The 21610-nt window shown below is 56.0% G+C and overlaps 1 protein-coding gene across 1 annotated transcript; it reads left to right on the forward strand.

Annotated features, from left to right (window-relative positions):
• Positions 1-1172: 1172 nt before the first annotated feature.
• Positions 1173-14796, forward strand: LOC111147861 (potassium two pore domain channel subfamily K member 17). Its single transcript, XM_022504127.1, has 8 exons — positions 1173-1445; positions 4379-4493; positions 9172-9332; positions 9680-9854; positions 12263-12265; positions 13543-13602; positions 13643-13714; positions 14486-14796. Exons 1-8 carry the CDS (start codon positions 1173-1175, stop codon positions 14794-14796), a joined length of 1170 nt encoding a protein of 389 aa, XP_022359835.1.
• Positions 14797-21610: the final 6814 nt, after the last annotated feature.

The raw sequence follows: 21610 nt of genomic DNA on the forward strand, positions 1-21610 counted from the left end.
AGAGGTCTGGAGCCAGCCATCCTTCAACAAGGAGGAGCTCTTGGATGTCCCACCTACCTTCCGGAGTGTGGCCTCCCCTGACTCCTCAGGGCACCCCTTGGCCTCATCACCCCCTCTGAGTGCCTGTCATAAGAGCCTTTCCAAACACAGCCTGGGAAAACAGGGAGCCAGCAGATCCCAAGAGATCCCCAGGAAACGAGCTCCGTGGAGGACTGGCCTCCTTCGGGAATGTGCTCTGCAGCCCTGACCTTTCTCCTGCCAGACTGTGACATCTCTGGCCAGAAGGAGAGGAGAGATTGAGACCAGTCCATCTAAAGCCCAACTTCATCAAGGACTCCAACCTCTGCCCCACATCTGCCATCAAGGAAGGTCCGTAAGTGTCCAGGGGCTCTGGACAGGACTGAGGCAAGACTGTGACACAGAGAAGGCTCCAGGTGGGACACACAGGGAAGGATCTACAGCAGCAAGAGAGACCCAGGTTATATGGCAGGACTTCCTAATATGGAGAAGAGGCTTGGGAAACAGAAGACCCCGCAGGGGACTCCTTACATACCCTGCACCCTTCCTCCAGGAAGGGAGTAAGGGGGCCTCTTCAGAATTAGGGAACGGACAAGCGTACTGGTGAGGGATCCTCTTGCCTCCCAAGTTCATAGACAAATGGGGATCAACTGGGGTCCCTCACCTTTGTGTACACAACAGAAAGAAGAGTGTTACAAGAGATCCAGGGAGACTCCACAGGCGGCAAGTCCTTGGTGATAGTCCAGGGTCCAAGAACTTGGGCTGGGGCCCTAAGGCAATAAACTTGGCTTCTACTTTCTCTTCCTCCAACTTGCAGTCTCCGGGAGTCTCTCCCGCAGCTCCCTACAGTAGGACAGGCTGGGGCCTCCGGGCCCCCTCATTCTCAGCGCCAGTGGTCACCCCAAGCCCTCCCCTTCTCCCTGAGCTAGACCTGGGTGGGGAGCACTCCACGCACACTCAAGGCGGGGCCAGATGCCCCACATCTCCGGCCTCATTTTGTCCCTGGGATTGGATCCCTGGCAGGGGCGGGGCCGGGCTGTCCCATTCCCCAGCAAGCCTTCTCTGCTGAGAAAACTGGCCACAGGCAGGCGTCGACTGAGCAGAGGACCAGCCGAGAAGCCCCTAGCCTTTTCTTTCCACCTCAGTCCCGGCCCATGGCTCCAGGCCCAGGGCTCCCTGCCTCTCTGGATCTGTGCAGACCCCGCGCCCCGGTGGGGGCTGGCGAGAGGGCGCCGGAGTGCGCGGTACCGGGCACGGTTGTCCTGCTGCTCGCCTACCTGGCTTACCTGGCGCTGGGCGCCGGCGTGTTCTGGGTGTTGGAGAGCCCCGCGGCGCGCGATTCCAGCGCGAGGTTCCAGCGCGACAAGTGGGCGCTACTGCAGAACTTCACATGCCTAGACGGCCCGGCGCTGGACTCGCTGATCCGGGTCAGGGGCGGGCGGGGCGGGCGAGCGGGGGCACGGCGGGGGCGAGGGGACAAGCCCTGGCTGCGGCCCGGGCCCGGCCGGGAGCACTGAGGGCGCAGAGAGGCGGACGGGGTCGAGGCGGGCAGCCGGGGGCGGGCGGGGCCAGGAGGGTCGGGCTGGAGCGCGGCGAAACGGACGGCTGCGGCGGCGGGAAGCGGGCGCGGCGCACAGTCAGTCCCCCTCTGGGGCCGAGAGGGCACGACCTGTCCCGCGGAGAGGGTTGCCAGGCCCAACACCGGAATTTGAGCGTGGGGACCGCAGGGGACGCGCCAACTCGGGGCCGGGGCCGGGGCTGGCGGGGCCTGCCCCGTGCGTCCGCAGCGGGGCCGGGTGCTCGAAGGGCGGGGGAGGTGGCGGGGCTAGGGTCCCAGCAGGCCCGCACCGCAGGGGTCGCACCGCAGGCCAAGGATGGAAGAGCAGGCCTGAGCCCTTGCGCAGAGTGCAAACATGCGAACTGGGGGCGAGGAGGGCAGGGGGCGACGGGCACTGTCTGAGGATGCGCTGAGTGGGAGTCGGGGTGGGAAAGGTTCAGGGCGCGCTTGTCCCAGCGGGTGAGTGGGATGGGGGCGGGAGCCGGAAGTGCGCAGACCCGCTCTGAAATAAGCAGAGACAGACACGGGGGCGCTCTCTGACTGATCCCGCTCTATTCCGCGTCTTCGGACTCAGGGACTGGACGTGTCTGGGCCACGCACTGCTGAGGGGCTGGGGGACCCAGCGGGGCGTGGGCGAGGGGGAAGGCAGAGGAGGGTTCCTGAGAAAGAGGGGCATCGCAGATGGATGGAGGTCCCCTTCCATTCCGGGCAGGCCACACCCGACTGGGACCCGCCTAGAATTGGGTGCTTTAACGTCCCGGGACCTCCCTTGGTCCGGGGACACAAACGTGTCCCTAGCCCCAAAAGCCCGCCCGTTTTCCCGCAGTCTCAGCGCCGCCTCCATCCAGGCGGGCAGGGTCTGAGTCCCAGAGCTGCCAATCCAAAGCCAGTTCCCAGAAGGTCGCAGGGAAACGTTTCTAGGTGGGAAGTTACCAGGCGTTGGAGCAGTGGTAGAGTCCTGAGGCTGACTGGGCAGCGGAAGGACTGTCTCTGCTAAGGACCTGTTGTTGCACCTCTATCCCCCAACCTCTACACTTTCACAAATACAGCGGCACTGCCTGGTCCCCTATGCTGGGCAGCACCCCCTTAGCAGAGGTGGAGGGCCTCCCTTACCTGCCGCATGGACCCAGGGAAGCTGACGGTGATGGCAATGATAGCAGGGAGTGCTTCTGTGGAGCACTGGCTGTGTGCCAAGCATTGTTTCAGGCGATTAATTCCTATTTACTCCTTCCATCCTCACCTACCTAACCAGTAGGTACCATTTCATCATCCCATTTTCAAGATGAAGAAACTGAGGCTCAAAGAGATTAAATACAACTATATGGCCACATAGCCACGGAGCTGGGCCTGTTAACCACCAAGATGGGGCTCAGTGCAGATCTGTGCGAGGGGTTCCCCAAAGCTCCCACAGGGCCTTCATCTCCTTACCTTCCCCTTCAGCCCCTCTGCTCCCCTCTGCTACTTCACCCCTGCCTCAAGCATCCCGTGACTTCCATCATCCCCAAGATAAGGATCGGGCATCTCCAGCCCAGACCTCCCCCTGAGTACTGACAGATACATGCAGCTTCCCCAGATTCCCCCAACGTCAAGAGCAAGCAGCCTGCCTCCTCCCAGCCCTGCGCCTCCATCTATTCCAAATCTCTGTCTTTGGCCCCACATCCACACACTCTCACAGTGGTCCTAAAGGCTTTCCTCACTACCCACACCAAATGGGGCCAGCGTCCCAGGCTTTTGAGTATCTCTTCTCTGTTCCTCCTGGGCCACCCGGGGCCAGGGTGCAGGCAACTTGCTCCTGCAAGTGTCTCTCCGCTTCTGGCCTGCTCACACCTTTGCTGCCAGCTGCCAGGGAACACACAAACCAGATCTTGCTTCCTCTTTGCTGGGTGAACTTGGGAGAGGCCTACTGCCCCATCCCTGGCGTGGCATAGCCAAGCATGTCCTGGTTCCCAATGGCCTTTCCGTCTCCCTGTACTAGATCCCAGCTACAGTCCTGCCTCACAGGCTCTGCCCCTGCTGTCCCATCTCCCTGAATGTCCTTCCATCAGGAACAGTCCCTTTTGACCCTCGAAGAAGGCCCAACTAAAACATCACCCATTCCATGAAGTCTTCTGCCCCTACCCCCATCAGAATGAACACCTTTCCTCTCTGCATTCCTATATTCCTATTATTATATTTGTAACCATGACGATGATGGCAACACTTACCATACACCGAATACCTCATTTGACCCCCACACAACTCTGTGAAGGAGGTGATATTAGCATTCCCATTTTACAGATAAGTAAACTGAGGCCCGGAGAAGTTGGGTATCTTGTCCAGGATCATGCAGCTTTACTGCCTTAATGCCCAAAGCATTAATGGGAATCTGCTCTGTATTAGTTAAGTCTGTCCCTGTTCCCCTGAGGACTGAGGGCCTGGTTCTTACATCTCCGGGTCCCCTAAGACACCAGGTGTCCTGCCTGGCACTGCTTGTTGCAAGGATGGGCAAGCAGGGGAGGGGGGAACAAATGGCGTTCTTCAAGCTGATGAGACTCCCTGAGCTGACCTGGGCTCTAAGGGCAAAGAAGGGAAGAAGCTGTCCCCATGGCCCCTGCCCCTGGGGAGGCCCTGGGTGGAGGGAAACAGCCTCCTTGCCCTGGAAGGGCTGAGATCGAAGAGTGGTTGTGAGGATTGTTTGTGAGTGTGGGTGTGGGTGTGTGTGCACACGCACGCACATGTATTCATGCACACACGTGTATATGTTTGGGGGCAGGGGCCCAGTTGCCCCCCAGAGCCTAGTGGTCACTGTAGCCTCTCCCCCAGGGCATCATCCAAGCATACCAAAATGGGGACATTGTCCTTGACAACACCACCAGCATGGGGCGCTGGGAGTTCATGGGCTCCTTCTTCTTTTCCGTGTCCACCATCACCACCATTGGTAAGAGTGGGTGGGGCTGGGGAGGCTGGCCTCCCCTTAGAGGATGGGGGACAGGGGACCAGTGCCTTTTGGAGGGGTCCCTAGGGCCCCATGACTCCAAGTGTAGCTGGCCCTTGCAGTGTGGCCACTGCCTATGGGCAGAATCCCGGGGTCCCCTTGGATCTGCAGAATCCGATTCTTTCTGCATTTCACCATGGTCTCCACGAGGCTTGTGCACAACACTCAAGTTTGAGAGGCGCTGCCCTAGAGGGTTCTGCCTCACACAACCTCTCAGGAAGATGAGGGTCACTGCTGTGCAGCAGTAAAGTTGCCTCTTGGCTTTGTAAGTGTCCCAAGCCAAGCCCACCCAACACTGAGCCCAGGGGTGGAGGCGGGGGGGGCAAGGGAAAATTGGGAAGGAAGGAGGGGTAGAAATCCATAAAGAGCCTTTCCACACCCTGTTCTCGGCATTGGGAAAATGTGGCCATTCCTGGGGGCCTCACCCCAGCTCCTCACCAGCACCCCCAACCATCTCCAAGCCCTCTTTCTCCCTCTCTCTCTCCCGTTGCCCTAGCCCTGCCTTCAGGAGGGCAAAGGTAGAACTTGTCCTGGGAAGGTGCCTGGGGGATGTTAGATAGGGAAGGAGAAAAGCAGCCTAGGTCCCTCCAGCTCTGAAACCCAGGAAATAACTCAAGTCCAAGAGTTCCATGCCTCTGTCCTGGGGGCGGGGGGGGGGTCACCTTGCCATGCATGACCCTGGACATACCACCAAGTGGCAGGCTAACACCACTGCTGGCCAGGGCCACCTCCACCAGCTCGGGGCCAGCCAGGATCCTCTCCCCAGCAACCAGTGTCCCAACTTCTGTCCTCCCCAGACCAGACTGGAGCCAGGCAGGAGAACCCAGACGACTCTCCATCTAGTTTAAACCAGCAAATACTACTTGGAAGCAGGTCTCAGGGCTCTTCTCCACCTTGAGGCAAACATGCTTGGTAGGGGACCTCTCAGACTCCACTGACCCTGTGACTCTGGAAGGACTAGCCAAGATGGCATTTATTCCTCTTTACAACCCCTGGGCCTAATACAAGGCCCTGCATACAATGGGCACTCAACAAACACTGACACGTTAATGAATTCCAAAAATAGCCATTCCACCTGCATTCCTTGAGTCCCAGGGCTGGAGGGGACTCCTTGAGTCCCAGGGGATTTGGGGGCTCTGTGGGAAGCCCTCCCAATTGTATGGGGGTCTTTATTCTCTAAACCCTGCACCTCCTACATCCTTTGCCCGAGGCCTGGGACTTTGTCCCACTGAATTCCGAATTCCAAATTCCGAGTTTGGCAGCCTGTCCCTTCCTCTTGACTCAGCCTGAGCCAGCTCTCTCTGAAGGGAAGGAGGGCAGGGGAAGGGGGAGCCCACCCCACACTGTACATACAGTCTACTTGTTGTGGGGGCTCTTTTACAACTGAGATTTCATTTTGTCCATATGATCTCACCTCCAAGGACAGGGCTTATTATTTTCATGTCACAGAGGAGGAAACTGAAGAACGCAGAATTTGCTCAATTTCTCCAAGGTCACATAACAGTGAACAGCAGAGGTGGAATTTGAAACCCAGCTGGAGGACAATATTGCTCTTTTCAGTACTGTAAACCTTTAGAAGGTTTACAAGATAGAGTGGGAATTCTAAACAACAGGAAGAAAGAGAAGACTATTCTGGGATGGACAGTAGGGAAGCTCATGACCCTGTGATTCTGACCACGCACGCACGAGCACACGGAGGGGATACAGAGAGAGGAGGAGGAGGGCAGAGACAGGAAACAGGTACCTATGGAACCCTCCACAGGAAAAGGAAGGAATAATCCGAGAGATACAGCAGAGGACTGCCTCCTTGGGGTCCCTCGGGCCCTGAGTCCAGTGCCCAGTAAGGGCTGTACTTTCCAAGACCCAAAATGAAATAGGGTCTGACAGGGCCTTGAACACTTCTAGACCAGCCAGACAGGCCTGAGCCCTCACACTGTCCATCGCCTATGAACTGCATCCCTGGCTTGCTCATCCATTCACTCATCCAGCCATGCAGTAGCTGTGGGAGCCCGACATTTCTGGGGAAACAATGATGAGAGGAAACTGGCAAGTTCCCGCCCTTGGGGGATGGACATTCTAGTGCAAGAGGACACCCAAGAAACAAACAGATACATAGACAATATTCAAGGGGTGAGAGGTGCTTCAAGAAAAATAATGCCAGGTAAGGGGGTCTGATAGTGATAGGGGCTATTGTATATGGAGTGGCTATTAAAGGCCTTGCTGGGACAGTAAACTTGAAGCAGAGACATGAACAAAATACGGGAGAAAGCCATGTGAATATCTGGGGAAGCAAATGCAAGAGCCCTGAGGTAGGAGTGTGGCTGGTGGGCTTGGACAATAGGAAGGAGGACGAGGTGACTGGAAGGTGTTGGAAATGAAGGCTAACTTTGGACAAGGTGCAGGGCAGCCACACAAGGCCTTCTCAGGATGTCCTGGGGCTGGACTAGCAATGGGAAAGAGGTGACAGGTGGGAGGCCTGCTGAAGTGAGATGTGGCTTAGCTGGAGTGGTGGTCACCAAGCATGGAACAGGCAAGTGCAGCTTCAGTGGTGTCCGCTGATTGTGCTGACCTAGGGCTGGCTGAGAATGATGGGAAGGAGAAAATTCACTTAATGTCCATCTGAGAAAGGGGGGAGCTTCATGGGAGTGGGGAGGGTCCTCCTTAGATTTAGAATCTAAGTGCCACCATTCCATGGGTTAGAAAGACCCCCAAGGGACAGAGGGTACTTGGGGAGGACCCACAGTTAGAGGAGGGGGGTCAGGAAGGAATCAGGCAGGGAGGTTTACTGAGACACTTACCTCTCCCTGGATGCCCAGAAGAGAGTTCCCTCCTTTAGGAGAGGGATCCTAGAAAGGCCAAGAGATGGAGGATGCTTGGGGCTCTAGAGGTGGCTGGTGATGTCCTCAGACCAGTGGAATTGGGTCACTATCCATTCATTCACAAAGCTAACATCCGTTTAGCACCATCTGTATGCTAGATGCTTAAGGGGACCCCTTCTTATCTGACACACCTCCATTGCCTCCTTTTGTCCCATAGCACACTGCGAGGCACATGTCCACCTCCCCACCTTACAGACAAGGACACAGAAGCTCAGAAAGGTCAAGCTGCTTGCCCAGGTTCCCACAGCCTTCAAGGGCTAGAGCTGGGTTTCAAACCCAGGAAGCACCTCTGATTCCAAAGCCCGTGTCCTAGACGAGTGCATGCTTTGGCTACTCTTGAGACTATGACATCTGAGACCCCTCAGTAAGGTGAGGGTGGGGTAAACCACCAATGCAAGTGAGCATGAGGCATGTGAGAGTGCTGACCCAGTCGGGGGGTGGGGGGAGGCAGAGCAGGGTGCAAGACAGCTGTTCATCTATTTACTCATTCATTCCTGTGTCATTCATTCATTCATTGATTCATTCTGAATCATTCAATACACATTCCGTGTGCACCTATGGGGTGTCAGATCCTGGGCCAGTTGCTGAGAATATAAAGCTGATTATGACTCAGCCCATGCTTTTGAGGGGCTTATGAACTTTGAGGATGGCAGGCTTGGAAACAAGTCATTCTCATACAGCGGGTTACCCTCCAAGCTGCCAGAGTGCTGGGGAGCCACTTCAAGGGGGCCGCCACCTACAGACAGGCAAGGAGGGATGCACGCTCTTGGTAGAGAGAGAGTCATGCTCAGAACACAGAGGCACAAAGGAGTCTGGGGGTTCGGCAGGGCAGGAGAATGGCCGGAACTGGGAAAGTGGGGGACCAGATGAGCTTGGAGATAGGCTGGATGAGACTTTGGGCTTTCCTCAGCAGACTCGAGAAATGATGACAGCTCATAACCTGGGAAACTATAGAATGAGGCTCGCATTTCAAACAAGATAGAACAGTGGTGCTGACCAGAAGTGGGGAACAGAGCTGGAGAGGAATGACAGGGAAGGAATGCCCAGACTGACGGACTCCCTTGGGGAACACCTCCCCATCCCTTATCTTCATGACAAAGAAGATAGCCAACCTCCACCTCCCCCAGGGCACCTGGTGGTCCATCCACCACCCCTCACCCTTGAGGGGCTCGGAGGGAAGCCCAGGTGTTAGTGAGGGCCCTCTGGAAATCAGGTGTCAAGACAGAATCCGATGTACAAGAGATATATCGGGGGAAGGGAAGGAGGTCTTTGAAGGATGAAGAAGGAGCCAGAGGGAAAGATGGTGGGAGCCCCAAGCAAGACTGCCTGCTGGGGGTGCTACGTGAGCCAAGGACACCCAGCCTGGGGGCCGCGCCCAGAGGCAGGAGCCTGGAGGCAGCAGGGCCCAGGCTGGAATGGTGTCTGTCCCTGAAGGGCAGCATCTGGAAGCTTCACAACATTCTGTGCCCCTGTCCACATCCTTCTGTCCATCCACAGAGCGGGAAATGAAGGGAGAGAAGGGAGTTTCGCACACACTGCTGAGCCTCCTGGAGCTTCCGTTTTCCAGTCTATAAAAAATGGGGCGTCATCTCCACTTGGAAGGCTGGTTGTGATGGGGCACTGAGGGAAGGCAGGCACAGTCGTGGCCAGTAAATACGAGCTGCTGAGTCTGGAGGGGGTGGGAGTGAGGGCCCCTGGGGATGGAAGGGGCCCCTGAGGTGCCTCCGTCTTGCCTCACTCAGGCTATGGCAACCTGAGCCCCCGAACGATGGCCGCCCGCCTTTTCTGCATCTTCTTTGCTCTCCTGGGGATTCCGCTCAACCTCGTGGTGCTCAACCGACTGGGGCATCTCATGCAGCGGGGAGTACAGCGCTGTGCCCGCAGGCTGGGGGGCGCCTGGCAGGTGAAGGAGCTGTGGGAGTAAGGGGAAGGGTGGGTTACTTCCAGGATGAGCTAGGTCCTGGGAATCGGGGGCCCAGGGGAGATGGGGTTACTTATGGGAAATAGGGTTCCTGGTGGGGGGGATTGGAGGCCACTGCCCAGAAGGGTACGAGCCAGCCATGATCTTGCCCGGGAACCTGGAGAACATAGGGTAGGTGGAGGGCCCCCAAAGGCAGCGCCTTCCTCCTGGCAGGGGCCGTTCATCCTGCTTCCAGTTCAGGACCACCCCCCACCCCCACCCCAGGCTGTCTGTTCCCCCAGCACTGGCTAGAGGCCACACGGGGGCCGGGGCTCTCTATGCATCCACAGGACCCAACCAAAGCTCCGTGGCTGGTGGGCGTCGGCGCCCTCCTCTCTGGCCTCCCGCTGTTCCTGCTGCTGCCCCCCCTGCTCTTCTGCCATGTGGAGGGCTGGAGCTACGTGGAGAGCTTCTACTTCGCCTTCATCACCCTCAGCACCGTTGGCTTCGGCGACTACGTGATTGGTGAGAGAGCCCCGCAGGCGGTGGGAGGGCGGCCTGGACACTCAGCTGCCCAGCGTCCCCTCCCAGCTCCACCGGCTAGCCCTGGCTGTGCGCCAGGCCCCATGGGGGATCACGGGCTCAAAGTCCAGAGGACTGGGTCCTTGGCGAGTTCGACTTGCTCTGTTGTGCGATGAGTCAAGGTCCAGCTAAAAAGGGACACCTGGAGTTTGACCCCAGGGCTTGGGGCTGGCTGTAAGTCACACACCCGGCCTTCTTGATAGCACTGGAAACGTCAGAGGCTCAGCTATTGTTATGAGCGCCCACCAAGTTAGGGGAGTCCCTGACCTCCCTCCCTGACCCTTCCTAGTTCCAGGGTCTGTCCTCCCCACTTCACCCTGCCCCATGAAATGCCAAGATTCCCACTCTCCCAGGGAGAGGGGCCATATGTTCCACACCACAGGCTGCAGAGACTACTAGGCAGGAAGAGTCTAGAAGACTTGGGAAATGCCAGCACCACCCTCCCACCCCCACCGGCCTCCACTGGAATACAATTAGCAGACAAACTCTGAATGCCCAGCAAAGAAGGGCTGTGTGGTCCAGAAGGCCCAAGGTGAGGTTCAATCAATGCGCAAGGTGAGTGGCCCAGAGGTCGCGGCCTTGCATAATAAAGCTGAGGCAGGTGCCCAGCAGGTAGCAGTGGAGGGACATTCTGTGGGGTGGCAGGGTGGGCTGGGCCCTCCACGCAGCCTCATCGGGCCCCCTCTGCTGCCCCCATCCTGCCCCCCACCCCTCCGCAAGGTTCACCACAGGAGCAGAGACCACTGGTACCACCAGCACTCTGGTCGCAAGGGACTCTGCTTCCTCCCTCAGATCCCTGGCCCTCAGTTAGGGAGGAGGCCCTGTTCTCCTTCCCATCTTTAGAGACCAAACCCAGCCTAGAATATTGAAATGAGGTCTTACAAAAGTAACAAGCAGCTAGCTCATCAAGGGACCTAGAGTGACAGTTGTTACACATATTTTCCTGAGAAGGAAGCAGAAGCTCAGAGAGGCCAAGCCATTTGCCTGAGACTGTGCAGCTAGCTCAAATTCTGATCCGTGGACTCCCAAGCTCATACTCTTTCCAGACCACCTCACACATCCCCTCTCTGAGCCTTAGTGTTCCTATGTATAAAATGGGGGACCTGGCTAGGTGATGGCCTCCTCACGTGTGTGTAGGCCCCCCTTCCCTGAACCTCTCCTTCCTTAGGTAGAAGGGTCCTGCGTCAGGGGCCAGCCACATGCTGTCCCTTCCTGATATCCTCCATCCTGGGAGGAAGCCTGTTGCTCTGGAAGGAAATCTTTGAGAAGATTTCCTCCATCTGGGTACAGTACCATTCCTATCCTCAAAGTGAAGAGATGTGTCTGAAGAGAGCTGAGCCCACTGGCTCCAAGGACCACATCTACACCCGAACAGCTCAGAGAGCAATTCTTGGATCTGTCCTCTCTTCTCTGTTCCCACTGCCATCTCCTTAGTCCAGGCAGGGCTATTATATATGGCTGGTTACGCAGGTTGGGCAATGCACAACCCTAAGGGGTTGCCATTCACACAGAGCACAATGGAATGGCACCCATGCATTTGTGCAGCCTATATCTTTGTCCCCCCGCCTTGGCCCTTGAGGCCTTTAAAATTGACAGGTGCTATTATGTCACCTAGCCAGCTCCTCTAAAAACCTTCAGTGTTTTCCCATAGTCTTAGGATAGAGTCCAAACTCCATGCCTTGGCCTGTGAGCACCCCCTGTGTGGCTAAGCCCTGCCTCTCTCTCTTCTCTGAGCCCTCCCTCTTCTACCCTGCACCGGGGCCACCAGGGGCTCAGCTGGAACAGCCTCAGCCCGGGCCTGTGAGATGTGACAGGTCCTGCCTCCCACACTACCAGAGCTCAGAGCATGAAACTCGGGATTTGCCCCAGTGGTAATCCTAAATCCAGGAGGCCTGCTGCTCTGAGGGTGTCCAGTGCAAGGAGAGGGGAGGGAAAGTGGGAGCAGGACTCTTTGCTGCAATCTTTTCATGCCTACTGATCAGCAGGTCCCCCAAAGTTTGGTCCAGGGTGGGGATAGCTGAAAGCAGTCTCCCCTGGAATCTTGCCTAGAGAAGCCTCTATGGGGCTGAAGGGGCATCTCTGTGAGGACATCCTCAGGTGCCACAGTCCCCTGAGGCAGGGTGGGCAGGAGGAGGGGCAGCTCTCTCTAGACACGGACACCCTGGAAATGGGCCTCTAGCAGCATCAAGGGAGGGCCAGTGACATCCACAAGCCCTCTCTGCTAGAGCAAGGAGGGCTGATCAGGTCACTGCTGCCTGTGAGCCACCCTCTGGGGAGCGGCAGGGCCAGGGAGGCTGGAGTACGGGGCAAAGACTTCCCAGAGCACCCTTCTACCCGACATCCTGCCTGAGGAGGTCTGGTTCCCATCCACAAGAGGAACTCTTCAAGCCCCCGGGGCAGACCACTTCCACTGAGGGGCACCAGGCAGAGCTGTCCCCTCCACCACATCTCCAGAAATTTGCCACTTGCTCTGATTCCCTCTGCAGCATGACAGTGCCTTGTGGCAACTGACCACATGGAGAAGCGTTGAGTGCCTCATCTGCAAGGAGAAACTGAGGCCCAGGGAGGGGAAAGGTCCTAGAGCAGGCAAGCCAAGAGGACAGACTCCCAAGTCAGGACACCTGTGTTGCAGAATCTTACACAGCTGAGTGGGGACAAACCCCATTCCCACCTCTGCCCTATGTCTCTCAGTCTTCTCTGTCCTCCACGGACAAGGTCAAACCCTTTTCTTGGATGGGAATGCTGATGTCCATGATCTAGACTTGGGGTGCCCATTGTCCCTGTGTCAGCAACCACGGGGGTACTGTCTTCACAGCCACCCCTTTTTCCCCCCGAAGGCTGTGGCCCGAGCAGCACCCCAGTCCCAGCCACCTGCTCCTCCCCAGCCTCATACCCCTACATCCCCCAATTGCATTTGCAATTCATTGGAGCGCCTTGCCAGCTGCCAGATCTCCCGCCACTTATTATTTCGGCTAAAACAATGAAATAAAAGGGGAGAAGGACACCTCCTCCCCTTGGTTGCCAGGAGCAAGCCGAACTGGTAGGTGGCAGGGGCGGAGAGCTGGCTCACTGCTGATCTCATTTGGGACCCTCAGCGGAATCTTGGCCCCATAACCCAATCAGCTTAATCCAATCCTGGCTCCTGCCAGGCGGTGAGGTGGGGTCCAGGGCTGCGGGCTCATTCCCGAGCTGGGGCCCAGGAGAGGGACCCAGGCTTGAATGACAGGAACGAAAGGCTGTCTTGGGGGCAGCCAGACAGATGGGGGTGGACAGAGGGGTGGGTGGAACAGGACATCAAGACAGAAAAAGATATTGAAGAAATAAGACAGATCTTGCCCTTTGAACAAACCCGATCTGATAAGGGAAGCAAGATAGACCCCTGGCTAAGAGGGAAAAATTAAGTTATGGAGTAGGCTAAGCCTCCCAATGACCTCCATCTGTCCCTTCCCTCCACCATTACTGATCCAGTTCTGACTGTGTTGGGGGCACCCGTGTCAGGGTCTAATGGTGAGTAAAACAATCACCCAACTACAGGTCACCTGTTATATGCCAGGCACATTGCTGAAAACCTTAGATATTTGGACCCAGTCCTGGAAGGTGGACCTCTTGTTGTCTCTATTTTATACATGAGGAAGCCAAGGCCCAGAGAGAATAAGCAGTTTACTCAGCAGAGCACAGGGGCTGGGAGAGAGTGTAACAAAGAAGGGCTCAGCCTCACCTCTGGGAGTGAGGGCTAGCTGAGATCTATCTGCAAGATGAGGGGGAGTCAACTAGGCCAAGAGGAATCAGAAATGAAGAGCACTGTGAGCAGGGAGGGCAGCATATGCAAAGGCCCTGGGGCAGGACTGATTGGTAGATGGAGAAAGAGGGGAAGTTCCAGAGTGACAAGCACAGCACTCAGCAGGAAGAGGTGTGCAAATCAAGGTCAGAGGAGTCGATAAGGCCATTGGGAGAAGAGTTTTTGATTTCATCCCAAAAGCCAGTGGCTTGGAGAATAATCATCTTCCCCATTTCCCAGGTGAGGAACATTCAGACAGATGAAGGTCATACAGCTAGGAAGAACTGAGGCAGGATACAAACTCCACTGGTTCCATCTGTTCTTCCTAAGGCTCCTGGCAAGTTGCCTCTGTTTAGATATGAGGAAACCAAACACAGAGACAGGCAAACAACAGAGAGGGCATTCGAATCTCTTGGAAGACTTATTAAAACACAGATTGCCGGGCCTGCCCCCAGAGTTTGCATTTGGTAGGTCTAGTGGGGCTTGACCATTTGCATTTCTAGCAAACTCTCAGGTGATGCTGATGCTTCTGGTCCAGTGAATCCACTTTGAGAACCACTGGGATAGACCACAGAGTCTATCAGAAAGCCAAAGAGGAAACTGAGCTTCCAAACCCAAGGTGTCAACCCAGGGAGGCTTCTTAGAGGCCTACAGAGGTGGCCACAAGGCCAGCAATCTCGAACTTGAACCTTGAACTTCCCATATTCTGCTTATATGCATCAAGCCATGTGTGTCTGTTTCTGTTTGATAATGACCTTCCAAGGCCTCCATCCTCTGACCTTGCCTCTCCCCCCAGGGATGGACCCCTCCCGGAGGTACCCACTGTGGTACAAGAATACAGTGTCCCTATGGATCCTCTTTGGGATGGCATGGCTGGCCTTGATCATCAAACTCACCCTTTCCCTGCTGGAGACGCCAGGGAGATCTTATTCCTGTTACCACCACAGCTCCAAAGAGAACTTCCAGCCCCCAAGCTGGAGGCAGAGCCTGGATGGGGAGGCAGAACCCCGTTTACCACAGCCAGGTTGCCATCTGGAGGAGCCTATAGGAATCACACAGCATCCAGAACCCTCTACTCAGGTCTCATGCTGTGGAAAGGACAGCTAGTTCTACTCCAGTATGTGTTCATCTTCTTCCTCAATACCAAGACCCCTGGTTTTAAGCTTAGCACATGACCACCCAGACTAAAGACTAAGTTTTCTTTTTTTTAATCTCCCTTTGAGGCTATTTGCAGCTATATGATTAAATTCTGCCCAATAGAATCCACAGAGAAGTATCCTGTGTGACTTAATGAATGTGACTTTTTGCAGCAGGGGGGTATGCTCCTCTTCACTACTTCCTTTTTCTAGTTGGCTGCAATGCTGATACCATGGCTGGAGCTCTGGCAACCACATTGCACCATGAGGTTGAGGCCGTGTTTGAGATTGGTGATACAGTAAGGTAGAAAGAACCTGGGTTCTTTCTATGGTGGATTGCAGAGCTACCTACCACAGTAAGATAGAAAGAGCCCGGGTTCTTTCTATGGATGGTTGCAGAGCTACCATAACAAATCTAGACTGAATAACTCCAGACATCATTTATATGAGAGAGAAATAAATGTCAGTCTTACTGACTATTGTATTGTTTGGACTTTTCTGTCACTCATAGCCACAGCTAATTCTAATTGACATACACACCCAGAGATAAAGGTAGGCATCTGAGCCGGGAACATACACAGCGAGATGTTTGTTTCCCAGATGAGTTTTTTTCCACCCAGGACTCCGTGGGGGAAGGGATGGACTGAAGGCAGAAGTACAAGTCCTCCTCCACCTCCAGAGAACTTCTAGGTAAACTCACTAAATTTAGATTTGCTGATCATTGTCGGGGCTGAAATAACCAGCAGGCATCTGGTCCCAGTTTGGCTGCTGAATCCTTGCCCTAGGACTTTTTCACACCAGGAAGGGGCGGGGTGGGTGGGGAGCCAGGGGCAGGCCAGTGGGCTCCTCCTGCCTCACCCCACCCCACTGCATTTGAGACTCCAATCACAGTTTGTGAAGCCAGGTAGGCTTTGAGGACATAATTCAGTATGTAGATAGTCTCACCCTGAGCATTTCTGTCTGTCATGTAGGATTGCTACTAAGGTGGCACACTCTCTATCACACCGAGGTCCCGGAGCCCAGCCAGGAGCCCCTGGCAGTACTAGCCACACCTGAGGGTCACCCTGGGAAGCTGGGTTCTTGCCCTTGTGGATACCTGTGACTTTGGCTCCCTTCCACTGGGCTACATGTGGTGGCACAGGAACCCTGGGGGCTCCATGTGGGCCTCTCCCTGTGGACAAACACCTCGGCCTCAGAGTCCTCCTGAAAGTGGGTCAGGGGCAGCCTTTTGGCCAAGAAAGTAGGAGGGGCTGTTACACCATCCAGCTTACGCCATCTGGCCAGGCCCTAAGTGGACCAAGGCCAGACCCAGAAGCAAACACCAGTGAGTAAACAACAGGGTCCATGCCCTCTCCCTAAGGCCCACAGGCTGGGCAGAGGAAAATGGAGGTGAGGAAGAGATTGCTGGCGGTTTGGAACTGGCATCCTTGTACTTAACACACTCGGGAGAGAAGACCCATTAACTCAAAATTGGGAGAGACAGGCCAGGGCTGGGTTAGTTTCCACGGTGCCAATTCTGCTTCACCTTGAGCCCCTCCCTCCCAGGCCTGGTCTCTTAGACAGAGTCCCTCTCACGCGCATCAAGCCCTTTACCCCACGGACACCCACACCCATGCTCCCAAGGCCTGCGCTTGGCGGGTTAAGAACAAGCCCGTGGTACGCATGGTGAGGCAGAGGAAGGCTTCTGATTGGCCAGTTGCCTGCAGAGGAAGGCTTCTGATTGGCCAGTTGCCTGCGGATGTCCACTCCACAGCCAATGAGAGGAGTCGCTGGAACCTGAGGCACAAATCTAGAAAGCGAGAGGAGTAGTGGGGTGGTCACATTGATGAAGAGCGATTCGTGTGAAGAGGGAGGAGAAGCCGCAAGAAGCCATGTTGGGAACCCCTGGGAGAGGCCTGGATCTGGGAAAGGCGCCAGAACGGAGTCAGACCTCAGCACAGAAACCATAGACTAGAACGGGCAGCGAGGTCTTGCACTCGCAGACGAGAAGGAGGGGAGGGAGGCGTGTGGCAGCCAGAGAAAGCTGTCCTGCGCCTACGGCCAAGCAACCAAGTCCCTCGTTCGCTCGCACCACCTGGGCCCTGAAGCAGAGGGGGAGCGGGCCCCTTGGGGCAGCAGAGCCCGGCTGTTCCAGGGTGCGGAGCTGGGAGCCAGCCTACCTGGCTCACCGTCTCGTTGACCTCTGCAAATCCCTTCACATCTTGCATCGGCTTCTTCTTCTTCCGCAAAGGGAGATAAGAGCCGTGCTGACGGCCCGGGCTTCGATGAGTGTGTCAAGTAGCAGCAGGGTGTGCGTCATCCCCGAGGAGGCGGCGGCGTGGTGCGCTTCTCAGCTTCTGGCATCCCACAGCGGGCCCCGGGGACAAGGCAGGAGGCAGGGCTGGGCGGGCTAGTGGCCACGCGGCAGGCAGCGCCTCTGCTGACCCCTCTCGGGGCTTAGGGCTGGGCCAGGCGGTGACGCAGGACTCAGCCCCGCCCCAGTGGGCTTCCAGGCTGACACCATCACGCTGCTGGCCAGCATGAGGGGGTCTGGACACGCATGAGTCATAGAGGATCCTCCTGGCAGAGGCTGGGAAGTGGGTGCCCAGTGTGTAAACGCAGGGTCGGGGGACCGGCCCCCGCTGCTCCCACAAGGCAGAAGGGCAGGTGGGCCCCTAGCACCAGTGGCTGCCCTATCTCTGCTCACGACATGCTGTCCAGTTCTGTGGCCGCAGCGCGGCCAGGGCAAGATCGGACTCACTATCACATAGTGGTTTCCTTTAAACCAGCGATATTCGTCATCACCACGTCATCATCACGGACATCATCATGATTTCCTAACATATATGGGGTGCTTTTTATGGGCCAGGCACTGTTTTTTGTAAGCACTTTGCTCCTACTGAGTTATTTACTTCTCCCATCAACTCCCAGAAAGGGACTTCTCTGTAATGCAGTTTTAAGAGGGGGAAATTGACATTTTCACTGGATGCAAAGCAAAGGCAGCCGCCAATCGTGTGGGTGAGCAGGAGAGTAAGGGCCTGGCCCCAGGCGGGGAGACCCTCCCTTTAAGCCCTGTGGGGTGTTGATCAGCCACTTCCCTTTCTGTGCCTTAGTTTACTCATCTGTACAAGATGAGGCTGGCTTCAGGGAGTCTGCATCTTACTGGCTGTAGTCCCTCAGTTTTTGACTAGATTGTTCTAGTTGACTGTGTCTCAGGTCAGTTCCCAGGCCCACCCATCTCCTGGGCTGTCTTAAGCATTTAGGTCCAAGGAAGTCTCACTCTGTGTTTCTGTCTCTCTTTCTCTATCTCTCTCTCCCTCCCTCCTTCACATGCATACACACACACACACACACTCACAGGCACACAAAGTTCCCCAGGTCCTTCCCTCAGGGCCCCTCCAACACTGGCAGCCTGGCTGTGAGAGGGGTCTCCATTCATTTTAGGAGCTGGGCCAGAAAAGGCTAGACTCAGTAGGAACCAGAGGACCCCCACAGTCTGGACAACAGCTATGCTGAGACTCTCCCCATCCCCAATTCCCTCTACCCTTACCTCACTGGCTCCCCACCCCTGGGCTCCAGGCCCAGAGAGCACTGACCCGAAGTTGACCCTCTGACAGCCCCCCTCTGCTCTCCCTAAACCACCCTTACTGCTGGTCTCTGGGCCCCCCACTCTACTGTCCCTCCCACCCCCACACCCTAGATGCTCAGTGCTGGGCCCTGGCCCCACTGACCCTCCCTCCTTCTCCCCCATATACTGTGCTGTACCCTGTTATGTCCTACCCCTCTCACCCTTTGCTAACCAAAACTCATCTCCAGTTAAAATTGTTCCTTGGGGTTAAGGAGACAGCAATCTCCCTTCCACAAGGCCACCTCAGCCCATCCCTAGGGTCTTTGCCCAAGATTCCTAGCCCACCCTGACTCCAGTCACAACACCCCTCCCAATCCCCATGGCAACCTTGGCAAGACCTGGAGGCAAGAAGGGCAACCAGAATTAGACACCTCCCGCCCCAGTAATGGCTTTTGTGGGGAGCTAGGGATATTCCCCCTGCCACACCAGCATATTATCCAGGAGTGTGAAAGCAAAACCATTCAGACTCACTATCCATCAGCCACTGAGCCCCCTGCCCCTGCCGGGTTCTAGGGTTGGGATCCTATCCAGCCTTTACCCACATTCCAACCTTTCCACATCTTTTCAGACCAACTTTTATCTCACTTACTCTTCCCTGGATTCGGGCAGACATGAATCTATATCCCGACTCTGTCAATTACTTGCTTGCTGTGCAACATTTGAGAAGTCACATAACATCTCTGAGCCTAAAATGGAAATGCTGATACCCTCCTCAGGAACGTTTGGATGAATGTAGGGGAATGAGTAATGAATGAGGAAGCACCCGAGTTGGATCTGCTACATCGTAGGGCTCAGAAATATTTGTTCCCCTCCCTTTCTCCTCTTGGCCTGAAGCTCTCCCCCGCCCCACCCTCTTTCATCAGGCAGCTCATGGAGCCCTTCTGCACCCTTGCCTTTGAGAAGACCTTCCAGATCCTCCCACCCTTTGGCCTCCAGTGGACTTGGGAGGGGCAGGAAGTGAGGTGGGGATGGAGGAAGTACATTAGCCAAAGCTCTGTGTGGCGGGAGACAGCATGTAAAGTGAGAGGGTTCCTGTGTGGATTGGAGGGGCGGCTTCCACTCCGCCCACTGGCCGACCTCTTGGGTCAGGTCACTTCCCTGAGGGGTGGGTGTGAGCACTCCTGGATAATCTGTTTTGGCTCCTTCTCCCCATGCACTCTCAGACTTTCTCTGAACCCCTGAACCTCTCTGGCAGGGGACAGGGTCTGAGCCCCATGGGCTGAGTCACCCAGGCTCCTTTGGTCTTTGGCTTCTGCCTTGCTGAGGCCCAAGAGCACAAGTGATGGGAGGGGAAGAGGGGAGAGGAGTCAGAGTGCCTGACCCCTCTCCCAGCAGGCCCTGGCTTTGGCAGTGCAGTGCTCCTTCCCTAAGGGCACAGCGCCTGTTCTGCTGGCGCCCTTCCCAGGGTGGCAACACTGACTATGGTTCCAGTAAGAGTGCCCCCCCACCCCGCCCCTTCAGGACCCGGGGTGGTAATGACTCCCCATGGTCTCTAGTCCCTAGGGCTGCACCATCACCTAGGACTGCCCACACTCTCCATGCTCCCTTCATTACGCTTTCTGCAATGAACCCTCAGGAAGTACCATCTGCGTCCGGCAAAGACCCAACTGATCTGAGCACCCAGTTCATCAGCCACTCCCCACCCCCTCCCTGGACCAGACTGCAGCCCAGCTGGGAGATGGAAGCTCAAAACACTGAATTAAAATCATGGAGGAATCCACCCAGCCTCCCTGATCCAGGAGAGGCTCCAGCTCTGGCTCTGGGTAACAAGAGTGGAAACCCAGGCCAGGGGCCAGGCACACCCTGTCACCCTTGCCTGCCTCTGCCTGGCTGGGGACAGCAACATGAAGGAAGGGGGGAAAAGCTCCCCTCAACCACGTTCTGGGCCGCGCAGAGAAGTCGGGGAAGAAGGAACAGACCCTGTTCCCCACAGGAAACTCCTTGTCAGACTGGGAGCTCCATGTCTCCCCCATCTGACTAGCTGAGTGCAGGGGCTGGTCTCATTCATTTGTTTTCTTATTATCCACAGCATCTATCTCAAACAACAAACAATTCCTCAGTGCAAACCTTAGAGACAGGGACAAGTGCAAAGCATGACCCACCACCACCCGCTCCCCCCTCCCCACCACCTGGAGAAAGGGTCTCTCTAAAAGGCCCACAATGCAGTGAAGCTCCTTCTCTGCAGGTGGTCCGGAGCTGGTCCCTGGAGCTCTTGCCTGGCTTCAATCCCATCTTGCCAACTCAACACCTGTATACCTGTGGGCAAGCCCCTTCAACTTGAGGTGGCCAACGGATCCCAGTTCTCTGGTCACTGCCCTAGGAAAGTGATATCTCTGAAGGCACCCTTTACTCCTTGAGTAAAGGAGTGGGACAGTTGTTCGCTCTACTTAACCTCCCCATGCCTCAGTTTCCCCCTATGTGCCAATAGCGTCTGCCTCCGAAGGAAAACCGTGGTGTAGAGGGTATGAGTTCATGCAAATCCAGAACCTAGAAAGCACCTACATGAAGTCAGCTCTGTACAATTTACCTTCTTGGTCTGAGTTTCCCAGGAGCAGATCATGGGGTAGGATCTGGGTGTGAAGTAGGTGACTGGGGACGTGGCTCCAAAGAGCACCAGTAAAGAAGAAAACTATGGGAAGAAAAGGAGAGCGACCCAAAGAGTTGACAGGCAGGGGAGGGCTGCTGGGCCGTGGGGCTCCAGCTCAATGCAGAACTCTGGCTGGAGCGTGCCTCAGAGCTGCCCATCCCTAGGGGCAAGGAAATGGAGGCATATGACCTTCACTCCCATTTCTCACAGCTTGAGGCTGCTACCTGAGAGGGAGATGTTTCCTGCCTGGCACATGTGGCAGAAGTCTGCAGAGTACATGGGAACAGGTCAGTGAGGAGCAGGCAGGGCGCTGTTGCGTAACATGTACATGTTAACTACACTCGGACTGGGCAGGAGACATGGGAGCAGAGGAGGCACCTGTCCCGCTATGGGAAAGGGGCTCAGGGCAGGAGAAGATATTTCCCGGGTGAGCTTTGAAGCATGAATCCAAGTTTTCTAGGCAAAGCAGGAAGCAGGCCTCGCCCGGGATGGGCTCACAATAAATATTTCAATGAATGCCAAAGAAGTCCTGAAAGATTCAAATGCTTGAGTTAGTGGGACTGATTCATGGCCAGTCAGTGGAGGAACTGA

Source organism: Enhydra lutris, unplaced genomic scaffold, assembly GCF_002288905.1.
Source record: "Enhydra lutris kenyoni isolate GAN:26980312 unplaced genomic scaffold, ASM228890v2 scaffoldscaffold17, whole genome shotgun sequence".
NCBI lineage: Eukaryota > Metazoa > Chordata > Mammalia > Carnivora > Mustelidae > Enhydra > Enhydra lutris.

Bases quoted from the DNA above. Each gene is read 5' to 3' on its own strand.
- LOC111147861 (XM_022504127.1), top strand. From the start codon at position 1,173: ATGGCTCCAGGCCCAGGGCTCCCTGCCTCTCTGGATCTGTGCAGACCC. The intron at 13,603-13,642 runs GTGTAACAAAGA...TCTGGGAGTGAG, and splicing joins AGCACAGGGGCTGGGAGAGA to GGCTAGCTGAGATCTATCTG. The intron at 13,715-14,485 runs GTGAGCAGGGAG...CTCTCCCCCCAG, and splicing joins AATCAGAAATGAAGAGCACT to GGATGGACCCCTCCCGGAGG.